The 15,261-nt window shown below is 35.4% G+C and overlaps 2 protein-coding genes and 1 non-coding gene across 3 annotated transcripts; 2 read left to right on the top strand and 1 right to left on the bottom strand.

The window, feature by feature from the left end:
• The first annotated feature begins 9,734 nt into the window (after positions 1–9,734).
• LOC109158084 (uncharacterized mitochondrial protein AtMg00810-like) lies at positions 9,735–10,973 on the top strand. The gene has a single exon (XM_019305904.1). It carries the CDS (start codon positions 9,735–9,737, stop codon positions 10,971–10,973), a length of 1,239 nt encoding a protein of 412 aa, XP_019161449.1.
• Positions 10,974–11,356: 383 nt separating this feature from the next.
• Positions 11,357–11,923, bottom strand: LOC109158083 (uncharacterized mitochondrial protein AtMg00310-like). The gene has a single exon (XM_019305903.1). It carries the CDS (start codon positions 11,921–11,923, stop codon positions 11,357–11,359), a length of 567 nt encoding a protein of 188 aa, XP_019161448.1.
• A 352-nt stretch (positions 11,924–12,275) lies between these two features.
• Positions 12,276–12,348, top strand: TRNAV-UAC. Its single transcript has one exon. It is a non-coding gene; the product is annotated as a tRNA-Val (tRNA).
• Positions 12,349–15,261: the final 2,913 nt, after the last annotated feature.

The following is a 15,261-nucleotide window of genomic DNA, read 5'->3' as shown; positions in this document are numbered from 1 at the left end:
CCTGTTGCTGACAACAAGCCTGCCGACAAGATCATTTGGATGGAAGAAGAGAAAGGAATCTACTCAGTCCGAAGTTGCTATAAAAGGCTGACAAATAATTTCCACAATACTCAACCTTTGTTTTGGTCAGGAATCTGGAAATTGCTCCTTCCACCTAAATTGAAATGTTTCTTCTGGCAGCTTTGTTCAAACCTCTTGCCCACTTATGATCTTCTTAGAGCAAAGCATGTCAATGTCCCATCCATTTGTCAGTTATGCAATGGTGATGATGAGTCCTCCCTACACACTTTCGTGAGGTGCCCTTTTGCAAGGAGCTGCTGGGATATTGTTGGTGGTTACAATTATCACGCTGGTAACTCTTTCCTTAACTGGTTGGAACCCATTTATGAGACAAAAACTGATTCTGAACTCTGCACCATGATTGCTATAGGTTGGAAAATTTGGGATGCTCGAAATGAAAAAATTTGGAATCATAAGATCTTATCTGCCTCTTATGTCTGCCAGACTGCTCACATCTTCTTACAGGAATGGTCATCGGCTATTCATGACAGTTCCGGAACACCTACAAACATTGCTGCTACGGTTCATTGGTCCATGCCTCCCCCGGGATATCTTAAGGTGAATGTGGACGCAGCTACCGATCAGACTAACAGACGTATGGGGTTGGGTTTCGTCATAAGAGACTCCACAGGATCCTTCATCGCTGCTAGGATGCTCCCCGTGCAAGATCTATACAAACCATGCGAAGGAGAAGCGATAGGAGTGCGTGAAGCGCTAAAATGGCTGAAGCAGCTTCATTATGATAACATACAGGTGGAAGCAGACTGCATCCAAGTTGTTAAGGGTGTTCACAATTATGATCTGATGTCTTCTTTTGATCTTATCCTTCATGATGTTAGGGAAATAGCTAAGTCTTTTACTAATATTAGCTTTTTGTTTGCTAAACGGTCCGCGAACAGGGTTGCCCATTTGCTTGCTAGGGAAGCCCTGTCCAAGTCTGACTGTTCCGACTGTTTTCATGTTCCTTTACCTTTTATTTCCGATGTACTGTCTTTGGATTTAGTTTAATATATTACCACTGTTTATTCAAAAAAAAAAAAAAAATGTACATCCGAATAAAGAAATTTATGTGTATTATGTTAAGAGTGGATGTATATTATGTTAAAAATTTATGTTTATTATGTATTATGTTAGATTATGTGTATTATTTTTTAAAAAAACAGTATGTATATTTTGTTATATAATTATGTACATTCATGTATATAATTATGTACATTCATGTATAACATTATGTACATTTTTAAACATGTGATTTTTTTTAAGGAAAATTAACCGTCAAACACTGGGTAGCGAAATTTCAAAAAAAATAAATAAATCTAAAACGACATTGTTTTGCATCTGGGCGCACAGTGCAACACGCGCCGTGGTGCAGGATATAAATTGTCTGGCTTGGAGGTTTTGGTTGTAAGAATTGGGCAACCAGCCCACTAGAGTCGGAATGCACTACAGTTTGGAATGTTGTTGACTGGGTTAAAAGGGCAAATTATACCGGGTGCACAATGCATTTTGCGCCTTGACTCAAAACGACGTCATTTTGTATTTTTTGCGTGTCTATTGTTAACCCTTAAAAAAATTCATGTTTCAAATGTACAAAATTATATAATAGAAAACACAGAATTTTATACCTGAAAACACATAATTTTTATAATTGAAAATTCCTATGTTTCGAATGTACAGAATTATATAATAGAAAACACTGAATTGTATACCTGAAAATACAAAATTTTATAAATGCAAATCTCCATATTTCGAATTTACAGAATTATATAATAGAAAATATAGAATTTGATATATTTTTTAAAAAAAATTAAAAATAAATCTTTAAGTACCTAAAGTCATTACTTTAGTCTAATATTTTAGTAAGTTAAACTTGAGTCATTTCAAGTAGGCACAAGTGTCAAATAGACCTATCTACTACTGCCAAGTGCTCAATTCCCACCACGAACTAAATTAAGTGCCAAATAGGCCTATCTACCAGCTAAATTTGTTCAATTGACATTTTTTACAGGTTGCTAGCATGTTGCCTATTTAATTATTAAAAATAAATAAATAAATAGAATAAAAAATCTTAAAAAATTAAAAAAAAAAATTAAAAAAAAAAAAACATATCAGCCACCGGCTGTCCGGCGAGAACAGCCGATGGCTGAAATTTTTTATTTTTATTTTTTAATTTTTTATTCTTTTTATTTTTAATAATTAGATAGGCAACCTGCCAGTAACCTGTAAAAAATGCCAATCGAACAAATTTAGCTGGTAGATGGACCTATTTGACACTTAATTTAGTTCGTGGTGGGAATTGAGCACTTCGCAGTAGTAGATGGGTCTATTTGACACTTGTGCCTTTCAAGTATGATACATCTTAATTCCTTAAGCCATTCTTGTACAAAGTTCTCATTCCTTTTGTTTGTCCATTCTTTTCATCTCTTGCAAATATCACCTTCGGTGCTTTGATAGCTTTGAAGTTGCTAAGACATGATTTATCTAGTCATATGTCCCAACACTATTACAAATTTTAAAAACTATTTTAACATCGGTTATTTTGACATACAACATCGAATATTTTACATAATAGTTCTTACCGAAGTAGTTAATAAATGATACGACGTCTGTTTTTGAATCACAGTTTACAATGTAATATGAACCATGATCCATGTTATATAAGAATATAACAATTGCTTTTTGAATCTACCAATTTCCAAAGTTAACAAATTTTAGTAAACTTCGTTTGTGTAATAAGATCAATTGATGCAGAAAAATCAGTTCATTTTATTATCATTCTTCAATGTGTAATGTGCTTTCACATTATTTGCATATTTATTTATTTATTTATGGGAAAATGGCACTTTTTGCTCCTGAGTTATATACTTATAGCACTTTTTTCCTCTCAATTATTTAGGTAAGCACATTAGCCCCCTCAATTATTCTAAAAGTGGTGCTTTTTCCCCATGATATATTAAATTGACATTTATACCCTTAAAGTAAACATTTTATTTATTTTACTACTCCAACAAATTATTGCGTATACGTAGGGATGACCATGGATCGGTTTGAATTGAACTGGATACTAAAGCAATCGAATTAATAGTTTTCGGTTATAATTCAAATCCAGAACCCAATATTTAAATGTCAATTTATTAAAATTATGTATCAAAAAATTGAATCTTGAACCGTGAACCGGCGGTTCCGGATTCGATTCGCGATTTTGAACCGTCTTTATTTTAAAATCTTATTTTTTTTATTTTAAAATAGTATAAATTCAACAATAAATGTATTTTATTTTTTCAGTTCGGAACATGAACCGTCCGTTCCGGTTCACGATTTTAATAAACTCTAAATATCGAATTTTGATTCTAAATTGTAATTGGAATATTTCGGTTTGGTTGCTATAGTGTTTGTTTGGTTTGATCCAAATTATGGTCATAATTTGTTGGAGAAAAAAAATAAATTAAATATTTAGTTTAAGGGTAAATATGTCTATTTAACATTTCAGGGAGAAAAACAGCCACTTCAATAATTTAGGGGAGAAAAATGCTATAGGTATATAATACAGGGGGAAAAAGTGCCATTTTCCCTTTATTTATTTATTTATTTTTAGTAATGCTGATCTGTATTTATAAGTTGCCTTGTCGAGTTAGGCATGGAACAGTACTTATAAGCTTGTTTTTGAACAAAATAAAATTGTACTTGTGAATATATGCTCTTAAAAAAGGACCACCAAATAATAGTAGTGTATGCTATTTTGTTAAATTAATCAATTAATATGGCTAAAAATAGAAGAAATAAACGTAGCAAAACACATTGCTATTTCTCATATACTTATCTATTATATCATTTGAAATAATTTTAAATAAGATCTTATTTTAACTTTACATTAATTTATGAAACAAAACTTATAACTTTTTTGTAAGTAATTTATAAGTTTTGAAAGAAATTGTGTTAAACATAGCCTTAATAAAGATGATATACTAATTGCTCCAATTTTATTGGTTTTTTTTTTTTTTTTTTAAATACTAGCTAGTCATAGTTTATTCAGCCCAATTGATTAAAATTAATTTCTATTTTGTTTCTATTAATTTAATATTTTACTTGGTAACCACAAGATTACAAGTTCGACTCTCAAAAGAAGTGACCTATTAAACTTCTTGATTTCAGCCAGTAGCTATGAAAAACCTAGATGGATTTACCTCCTTGTGGTTATTTTCCGGCTAAAGTCACAAGACGAGATTTATCACGTGAACACCCTTAGGTAGTGCAATTGTTATGCCATGGACCTAGGTCCACCTTGCAAGGTGGACCTAGGTCCAAAACGCGCGTCTGGAATAACAATGCCGTTAGCGGCACCGTTTCCTCAGCCAATGATTTTATTTTTATTTTTATGAAGTTCAAAAATTCTGAATATAGAGTTCAAAAGTTGTGAATATAGATTCAAAAATTATGTTATAGTGTTGATATAATTGTGAATAAAGAGTTCAAAAATTGTGAATATAGAGTTCCGCAATTGTGAATATTGAGTTCTGTAATTTTGTAAAAGTGTTCAAAAATTGTCATAAGAAAAATATCATCCAAACATATTTATATTTTTAACTTTTACTAATTATCTAGATATTATTTTAAAGTAATAAAAAGTAATCATTTAAACATAATACTTAGATATGATTTGATCATATCACTTATATTTATTTACAAATTGCTCGAAATGATACAAAATTAATTTATATATTTAAATTAAAATATTTTTTTAAGCAAATCATTATAATTTTCAAATATTGTATACCTGCTTAAAGTCATCCCAAATCATCTCCATGTCTATTCCTTCAAATATCTTTCTACCAAAAATATTTGCAAAATATGTAACATTTAAGAAAAACTGCACTTTTGACCCCTCAATTGTTTTACTTTTAGAAATTTAGCTCACATCAATTGATTTGAACAAACTTAGTCCTTTAATTGTTTATAATGTGCCACATTTGGCCCCTGATGTTATATAATTAGAAATTATGTTAATAAATTTTTTTTCGTGGAGGTTATATTTGTCAATTAATCTCTACCAACCTTTTCTCTTTCCTTTTAATCTATAGTGGACAACCTACTCCAAACCAAATGTCAACTTTAATTTTATAGAATTCTATTACATGTACTATCAAATCTTACTTCATAACTTTTACTTTCTGATATGGTGGACACTAATAAGCTACTTTTTTTATGTGAGTTCCAATTATATAACATCAAAGAATAAATGTAACACGTTATAAACAATTAAAGGACTAAGTTTGTTTAAATCAATTGGAAGGGACTAAATTTCCAAAAATAAAACAATTAAGGGCTAAAGCGTCATTTTCCCTAACATTTACATTATAAACTTGATAAAAATAAGGACATGGTGACAATTAACACACTCGATGCATTTCAAGGAAAAAGTGTCAAATAGACCACTGAACTTTTATACATTGTGCAATTAAACCATCGAACAAAAAAGTGTGCAATTAGACCATTAAAAACTCAAAAATTGTACAAATAGCATTTTTTACATGTTACATACTCCCATGTTTCTCTTAAATGTGATGTCTATAATGTCAAATTATATATAAAAAATTATTTTAATTATTATTTTTTAACAATTAAAAGGAAAAAGAAAATTTTTATTTAAAATTTCAGAAGAAGGTGGAGGCTGGTTGCCTCCCCCTTCTTCTAAAATTTAATCATGCAGATTGCAGAGGATACAATGCTTCACAACGAACATTAAAGTATCAAAATTCAACACAAAAGTCTTTTGCTGTTTTAATTATTTGGCATCCTTTTCGCAGTATGCAGTGTGCAAAATTATACAAAAAGTTAGAGAACAGAAGTTGGAAATTAAACAAGTAGAATTTCATCTTTAAAGAATTCCAAATTCGACATATTTGTTTTGTGCATAAAGTATCGATCAATGAAACACATTTTGGTTTAACTTACAAATGGAATCTCACCAGATCGGACGAAGGAGAGGACAACCATGGCTGCCTCCATCCTCGTCTAGGACGAAGGTGTTGGCAGCCATGGTTGTCCCCATCCACAGTAGAGCTGCCTCCACTTTCTTTGAAATTAAAAAAAAAAAAAATTATTTTTTTCTTTTAATTTTTAAAAATAATAATTAAAATAATTTTTTTTATATATAATTTGACATAAGGACATCATATTTAAGGAAAACTTAGAGGTAACATGTTTTTGAAGAAAACAACTTAATTCATTAAATCACTAGCAAGAATCGGAACCAGATATGGCGGTGGCACATCAAACCACTCACCGCAACCTGACGTGGAAACGGCTTCTCGAGCTAATGCATGGGCTGCACGATTCGCAGATCGCTTTACATAACCAAAGCTAATCCCATTTATCATAGAGGCTGCATGTTTCACATCATCTACTAAAAGACCGAAAGCAGAAAAACTAGAATTAGAGATAATAGCATAATAACATAATTGGGAATCAGTCTAGCTGAATCGGCGACTCACACAACTCTGATCACACTTCCGCACATACAGAGAAACCAGATCATGGAGGATCTGGAAAATCCTTTCCACTTCAACTCCAACGACAATCCTAACCTAATCCTCGTGAGTCCTCTTCTCGCATGCAGTTCTAACTATAGTTCTTGGTGCATATCCATGAGGATTGCCCTAGAAGTGAAGAACAAATGGTGTATTGTTGATGGCAGCGTTCCGGCACCAAACAGAGATAGCAACCAATATCCGGCGTGGAGACGATGTAATTTGATGGTGTGCTCATGGATTTTTAGGTCCGTACACTCGTCCATAGCGCAAAGTGTTATGCATCTGGACAAGGCGCGAGATGTATGGGATGACTTGAGAAGAAGATTCGCACAGTGCGACGCTCAAAGGATCTCTGCACTCCAAAACGAGATCAACAACTACAAGCAAAACTCTTTGTCAGTGAGCGAATATTACACAAGATGTAGAAAAATGTGGGAGGAAATGAACGCCCTAAGACCACTTCCAATCTGTAAATGTGATCCCCGATGTGTTTGCGATCTCATAAGCCAAATCAGAAAGGAACGTGAAGTCGACCAAGTTATTCGCTTCTTGGAAGGCCTGAATAATGAATATGGAAGTCTGAAATCCAATATTCTAGTCCTCGATCCCCTGCCGGAAGTATACAAGATCTACGTTATGACCGAGAAATTGGAGAGACAAATCAATATGGCAAGCTTAAGCATGAACAATGTGGAGATCAACCATGCGAATGCCGTTCAGAATCTCCAGAATCAAGCTCCTACAGATGATCTAGTTGCTGCTGTCAATACATATTCTGCTAGGAAGTTTGCAGGCAATGGGAGTAACAAAGCCAAATGTACCTTCTGCAATATGACCGGTCACACCATTGATAAGTGTTATAAAAAGCATGGCTACCCTCCGGGATGGGTGCCAGGCTACAAATCGAGAGCAAAACAGCAAAGTGCTGCCTCTGTTGTGGATTGTGTCTCTAGTCTGGGAGTCACAACTGATCAGTTCCAACGGCTTATGACAGCTCTGCAAGGCCAGATGACACAGGCTTCTAACTCAAATACTGCAGCTGCCGTGTCCTTGATCCCAAAGTTTGATGAAAACCATGAAGGCAAGCAATCTATCTCTCATATTATGTAGCTCCACTTGGATACTTGACTCTGGAGCCACTGACCATATTGCTTGTTCTATTAATTTCTTTGAAAATCATTATGTTGTTGAGGGAGAAGAAGTCAGTTTGCCCACTGGTAGGCGCATTGCTGTGAAACAAAGAGGAAGTATCAGACTTAACAATGACATTTGGCTCAAAGATGTCATGCACATCCCGGATTTCCAGTTCAATTTAATCTCAGTAAGCAAGCTATTACAAGATACGGATTATAACCTGTCTTTTTCATCTGAGCAGTGCACGATTCAGAAGTCGTGTGGGACGATGGTTGGTTTGGCTAGGCAGGAAAGAGGGCTATATGTGATGATGAAGCAGTTTGATCCTAGTCCTGAGAGACTAGCTTTGCAGTGTAATAGAATTGAAGTGTGGCATCAACGCCTAAGGCACTTCCCTATGAATAAGCTACACTTACTCAAAGATGTTCCAAAATTGTCTTCCATTAATAAAGCGTGTGATGTTTGTCACCTTGCTAAGCATAAACGATCACCTTTTCCTTTGAGTACTTCTTCTTCTGCTGCTTGTTTTGATTTAATACACGCTGACATATGGGGTCCTTTCCCGGTTCCTTCTCTGAAGGAAGAACGATATTTCCTGACCTTAGTTGATGATCATTCAAGGTATACTTGGCTACGCATGATGAGAAGAAAGTCAGAAACAAGAGAGCTGATAAGGCAGTTTCATAGCCTTGTTTCCACACAGTTTGGTTGCTTAATCAAGGTGATTCGAAGTGACAACGGACCCGAATTTGACATGAAAGAGTTCTTCTTAGATAAAGGAATCATTAATCAAACATCATGTGTAAACACCCCTCAGCAAAACGCAGTAGTTGAGAGAAAACATCAACACATTCTCAACGTGGCACGAACTCTTAGATTCCAAGCCAAGCTGCCTATGGAGTTCTGGAGTCATTGCGTTTTGTATGCAGTTTTTTTGATCAATCGTCTCCCCTCTCAAGTAATCGAGGGTCCCAGTCCATACTCCAAACTTTATGGCAAAGAACCAGATCTCATAGCCCTCAAAGTTTTTGGGTGTCTGTTATGCTTCCACACTGTCCAATCAAAGAAACAAGATGGAGCCAAGGGGTCGTAAATGCATCTTTATAGGAGTACCTGCTAATGTCAAAGGGTACATCCTTTATGATTTGCTTGATAAATTGATTTTTGTGTCTCGTGATGTGGTTTTCTATGAGCTGCAGTTTCCACTATATGAGCAAGTTACACAGTCTACTGAGCAGATTGGCCCTCCCTTGCCAAACATTCCTGTCTCTATGGCTATGGATTATGATGATCACACCAGAGGGGACATATCCCCACTCAGGAACTTTGTACATGATCATGAAGCAAGTGGCAACCGTGTTGATGACACAAGCAGTAACCACATTGATGATGTTCATAGTAAGGATTCTGCTAGTCAGCCATCTCATGCTTTTCCATCAAGTGATGTGCAATTAGAAATTCAGCCACAAGATAGGGAGGAACTCAATACTGCTAAAAATGAGATTAATATTAACCCCCTGCGAAGGTCGAGCAGACACAAACATGTACCACCCAAACTTCATGACTACTATTGTGATTTGGTAGTAAGTCAGAGGTCCTCTCCTCACAAGTTGTCAAAGGTGATCTCTTACAACAACTTATCGCCCTCCCACAGAGCTTTCACCATGGCAGTAAGCTCCATAACAGAACCTCGGACTTACAATCAGGCTATTCAACACGAATGTTGGAAGGAGGCCATGAAAGAAGAGATTGCAGCACTTCAAGCCAATAATACCTGGCAGATTACTGAGCTTCCAGCTAACAAAACCCCCATTAGATGCAAATGGGTGTACAAAGTTAAACTTAAGGCCGATGGTTCGGTGGAACGCTACAAAGCTCGATTTGGTGGCAAAGGGCTATACACAACAACTCGGAGTGGATTACTTGGAAACATTCTCCCCGGTAGCTAGGCTAACCACTATCCGAACCTTCCTAGCAGTAGCAGTCTCAAATAAATGGCACATTCACCATATGGACATCAGCAATGCATTCCTTCACAGAGATCTTGATGAAGAAGTTTTCATGGTTCTGCCTCCAGGATTCCAAAGTGACAGACCAAATCAAGTGTGTAAGCTCACAAGGTCCCTCTATGGTTTGAAGCAGGCGAGCCGCCAATGGAACGCTAAGCTGACTTCTGCCCTTCTAAGTGTTGGTTTCAGGCAGTCCAATGCAGACCCCTCTTTATTCACTAGAGACAGTAATGATAAGTTCATTGCCTTATTGGTCTATGTCAATGACATCTTGGTAGCAAGCGGCAATATGACTCTGATTCAAGGCCTTAAAGACATGCTAAACACGGCTTTCAAGATCAAGGATCTTGGAGTTGTCAGCTACTTTCTGGGAATAGAGGCAAAATTAAGCAGTGATGGCTTAAACCTCTGTCAGCGGAAATATGCCCTCGAAATTCTAAGTGACGCTGGATTTCTAGAATGCAAACTAGCACGGACGCCCATGGTTCCAGGGTCTGTATTGACACGAGGAGTTGGAACACCTCTTGAAGATCCAGGCTGTTATCGAAGGCTTGTGGGCAGGCTCCTATACCTTACGGCAACCAGGCCCGATATTGCTTATGTTGTCCATCACCTTAGCCAGTTTGTGAGTTCTCATACGGACGTTCACATGGTTGCAGCTCACCGTGTGCTTCGCTATATAAAAGGATCTCCTGGGCAAGGATTGTTCTACCCAGCAGCAACGACCCTTAGCCTTAAGGTTTTCTCCGACTCAGATTGGGCTTCATGCCCTGAAACACGACGATCTATAACCGGATTCTGCATATTTTTGGGAGCATCTCTTATCTCTTGGCGTTCGAAGAAGCAGCCTATAGTGTCTCGGTCTTCTTCTGAGGCGGAATATAGAGCGCTGGCTACCACGGCGTGTGAGCTACAATGGTTACATACTCTGCTTCATGATCTGCATGTTCTCATGTCAGGGCCTGCTATTGTTTTCTGTAACAATAAATCTGCTATTGCGATTTCGGAGAACTTTGTATTCCACGAGAGGACCAAGCACATCGAAATAGACTGCCACGTGGTGAGAGAACGGGTTGCTCAAGGTCTGATAAAATTGTTGTCAGTTTCCTCCCTCAATCAAATCGCAGATGGTCTAACCAAGCCTTTGTCTGCTCCTCTGTTCCATGGCTTTGTATCTAAGTTGGGAGTGCAAGACTTGCACAATCCAACTTACCGGGGGGGGGGGGTATTAGAGGAATAAAGTAGATGCTAAAAGGGGTAGTTTGTTAACTTCTCTTTTCTTGGTTTGTAACGGCCTATATAGCCAGACAGTTGTCACCTTCATGAAAGTAATTCTCAGTTTTTCCCTTCCAAGTCTTCTTCCCGCTTCTTCTCTCAACTTACGAAACAATCAATTCCCCAACTAGCTTCCGGTAACATGATTTTACAGAATAATGCCATTTTGCTTCCCCACTCCATACCCATTGGTCACTAGGTAGACGGAGACTTACCGGTATGTTTAATATGCAGGTGGCATCCCTTTCATCAAAAAATGTCCCTTACACAGCTCACATCCCAGCGTGGGCACCCCACATCCGTCAAAGCACTTACCAGCACACTCATAATTGTCTGATCAAACGGTGTTCACACATAAGGATCCTCATCTGTTGTTAGCCACGGATCAGACCCAATGATAGTATCTCGTCCGTTCCCTATGCTCCGTCGTGCCCATCTACCAACTACATGCTTTGCCTCCATAATCCCACGCCAAACATAAGACGGATTTGACCCAGGCACTGCATCAAGAAGATTAGTGTGAGGATAATACCTGCTTTTATACACTCTTGCCACCCGAGAATCTGGTCTTGTTAATAGGGGCCACGCTTGCTTGCCCAACAGGGCAAGGTTCATTTCCCTTAATCGCCTAAACCCGAGTCCACCCTTAGCTTTCGGTACACTCACTGCCTGCCATGCCTTCCACCTTATACCCCTTGCATTCGCCATAGAGCCACTCCACCAGTACTGATTTAGCAACACTTTAATCTCTTTACACCGGGTGATAGGCAATGCAAAAACCATCATTGCAAAACATGGCAATGCCTGCAACACGTTTTTCAACAACACCTCCCGACCAGCTCGTGACAAAAATCTGGAGTTCCAGCTTCTTACCCGGTTAAGAATTCTTTCCTTAAGAAACCCTAGAATAGCCATTTTGTTACGGCCTACCAGCGAAGGAAGCCCCAAGTACCCGGTTGATATTTGCATAATTTTTGAGTTTTTAATGGTTCAATTGTACAATGTGTATTTGACACTATTTACATTTGGTTTTCATTTTCTATATTTTTCAGTTTGACAAAAAAAAAAAAAAAGTTGAAAAATATTATTTATTTTTTTTACTTTATTGGTAAGATGATTTTTTTTAATTTCCAAACTTAATATGGAATTCTATTCAAAGTTGTACCGAAAGAACGCCAGTGTTAAATAAAAGTAATATTCGCTCAAATACAAGAATAGAGAAAGAGACAAAATATGTGTATCATTAATACAGCCCTTTTAACGTTGGGTTGCTGTGGTGTAGTGGTTATCACGTCAGTCTTACACACTGAAGGTCTCCAGTTCGATCCTGGGCAGCAACAGTTTTTCGACTGAGTCTACACAAAACGTTGGGAGTTTTGGACTACTTTTTTGGCTGATGCAAAGTCATTTGTTTTTCTTGGATTTGATTGTGATTTAACTAAGAGTTAAAATACTAGTATTTTTAATGACAACAACTTATAAAGGTCCGCAAGACAAATCTCAAATGCGAAGCATGAAATAGGTATAGAGCATAGTTATATCAAACCGTTGTGGTTATCGTGAATCAATGGTGTATCATATTACATATATGATATCAACCATTTATTCTGTTGCTATAATGAACATATCGTGTGTATAAAATGAAACTAGATAGTAGAGACATGAAGTGTAATTTAAATAATACTTCAATATTATTATAATGAAAGTAATGTGGGTGAAAAATGAAACAAAAAAATAAAATTCATATATAAGGTAAGGTAATTAACAAACTAGGAAAACAGTAACAATCTTTTCTTTTTTTTTCTAAAATCAAAATCAAACTAGTCATTTTACTTCATGATCCACACTATTGCATGGACCATGATCCATAGTAAAATTTGTCGCATATTGCTACATTCACCCAAACACATCTGTATTATTTCTCTTTGTATATTTTTTTTCAACGCAAATTTATTTTTATCTTTTTCTTTTTGTACAAATAAAATTAATGTATAAAATATATATCATTAAAAATTTCTAATTGAGATCTTTTAAATGACACTCATATTGATATATTTTTTTTAAAAAAAATAAAAATAAATCTATAATAAATACATAAAGTCATTACTTGAGCTAGTGTAATGTTTTAGTAAATTAAACTTGAGTCCTTTCGAGTATGATACATCTTAAATCCTTAAGCCATACTTGTACAAAGTTCTCATTCCTTTTGTTTGTCCATTCTTTTCATCTCTTGCAAATATGACCTTCGGCGCTTTTATAGCTTTGAAGTTGCTAAGACATGATTTATCTCGTCATATGTCTAACACTACTATAAATTAAAAACTCTTTTTTAACATCGGTCATTTTTGACATACAACGCTGGTCATTTTGCATATAAATATATAACAATTGCTATTTCTAATATAATATCTATTCTATCATTTGAAATAATTTTAAATAAGATTTCATTTTAACTTTACATTAATTTATGAAACAAAACTTATAATTTATTTGTAAGTAATTTATTTATTTATTTATAAGTTTTAAAAGAAATTGTGTCGAACATAGTAGTCTTAATAAAGATGCTATACTAATTGCTCCAATTTCATTGCTTTTTAATACTAGTCAATTATTTAAAAAAATAATTAGAAAAACTTTTGCATGACATGACGTGATTAATTTATTATCTAATAAAAAAGTTTATATACTTGACAGAGAGCTAATTAATCCTAGTTCATTATATAAAAGTGAATTTTACAATCAAGACCAATTCAAAATGTTTTTTTTTTCTTCATTTGTATTTGTTACTTCTTTTTTTTTTGACAAGTAACAAATAAAAATGAAAAAAAAAAAAACATTTGAGAGAAAAAAAGATGAAAAACGACCAAGAACGATAACATCCATTAATTGGGCACATAAATTACATTATTGCAAATAAGTAAAGCAATTGCATTGTTTGTTTCTCCATATTGAAATGTGATAACCTTATAATATAGTTTTCTCCAATCTGATTATCATCCGCTCTTCATCTGTCATAAAAGGCACAATATTGTTTTTAATGATCAAGAACCATCATTTACATTATATTCCGACCAAAATCTTAAATCTTAAATACTCATATCAAAATACACAATCACATGCATACCTCAATTTATACACATAGTGTTGCTCTTAATAGAAACTCATCCCATACTATGCCCGGGTCTCAAACTTAAGTCAGGCAGATGTGTTTTTTGGTGTAACTCAGAATTTACATTGTCAATTCAATAACTAATCCTCTCACTAAATTGTAGGCAAATCTAATGATGAGTGTGACAACTACAACTTTGGGAGAAGGATGATCATATAAAAATACATTCATAACCTATCTCACACACATGTATATAAAATTTCATGATATATAAATAGAGAATAAGAGGAGAATGAAAAAAAATAAAAAAATAAAAAAAAAAAGAAGAAGTAAAAATACTATTAAAAATTGAGAGAAATAAGGGAGACATTCTTCATAGTAATCACACACATGCTTTTAGCAATATAATCCATCACAATATCATGTCTCGATTTCAAGCTTAGCCCAAAGATGTTCATATAAAAACAAAATCTATCTCTCATAGTTCAACAGGGCAGAAACAGAGAGTATACTTCCCGTTCCCATCTTCGACATGGAATTAGAAATGTTCTTCATATCTGTTCCCGTAGCGCATAAAATTTGGTGGGGATGGAGATTCCCCGTCTCCATTCCCATTCCTTAAAAATTTTCCCCATCCCCGTTCCCGTAAGGGCGGGGATTGGGGATCCCATTGGAGACGAGACAAATTGTTATCCCTACACATATATACACATTTCATAATTGAAAAAGGGCAGCCCAAGTCAAACTTGCTAAGGATGCAAACTTGTAACCACAAGGTCACAAGTTTGAATCTCAATTTTCTTGATATGAGTCAATTATTTATGGACCATTTAGGCTGATTTACCTCCTTGTGATTTTTTATTACTAAGTAGTGGTGGTGGGTTTTCCTTGTAACAAAAAAAAAAAAGAAAAAAAAAAAAAGAAGGGTTTGGAGAATGAGAAAAACAAAAGCAAGAAAGTATACCATATGAAATCGAGATAATGGAGGGAGACATTGTGCATAGCAATCTGGCAAACAAGTAGTTCCTTCTTGACCTTGGCACTTAATAGCACATTTTCTGATGCAATCTTGCGTCGGTGGAATTTCTCCACTGCCCCCACCTTCTACACTTGTTCCCAACATTATTAATCCTATCACAAGGAC

The sequence above is a fragment of the Ipomoea nil genome, unplaced genomic scaffold (assembly GCF_001879475.1).
Source record: "Ipomoea nil cultivar Tokyo-kokei standard unplaced genomic scaffold, Asagao_1.1 scaffold2805, whole genome shotgun sequence".
NCBI lineage: Eukaryota > Viridiplantae > Streptophyta > Magnoliopsida > Solanales > Convolvulaceae > Ipomoea > Ipomoea nil.
This window is presented reverse-complemented; position numbering and strand designations above follow the sequence as displayed.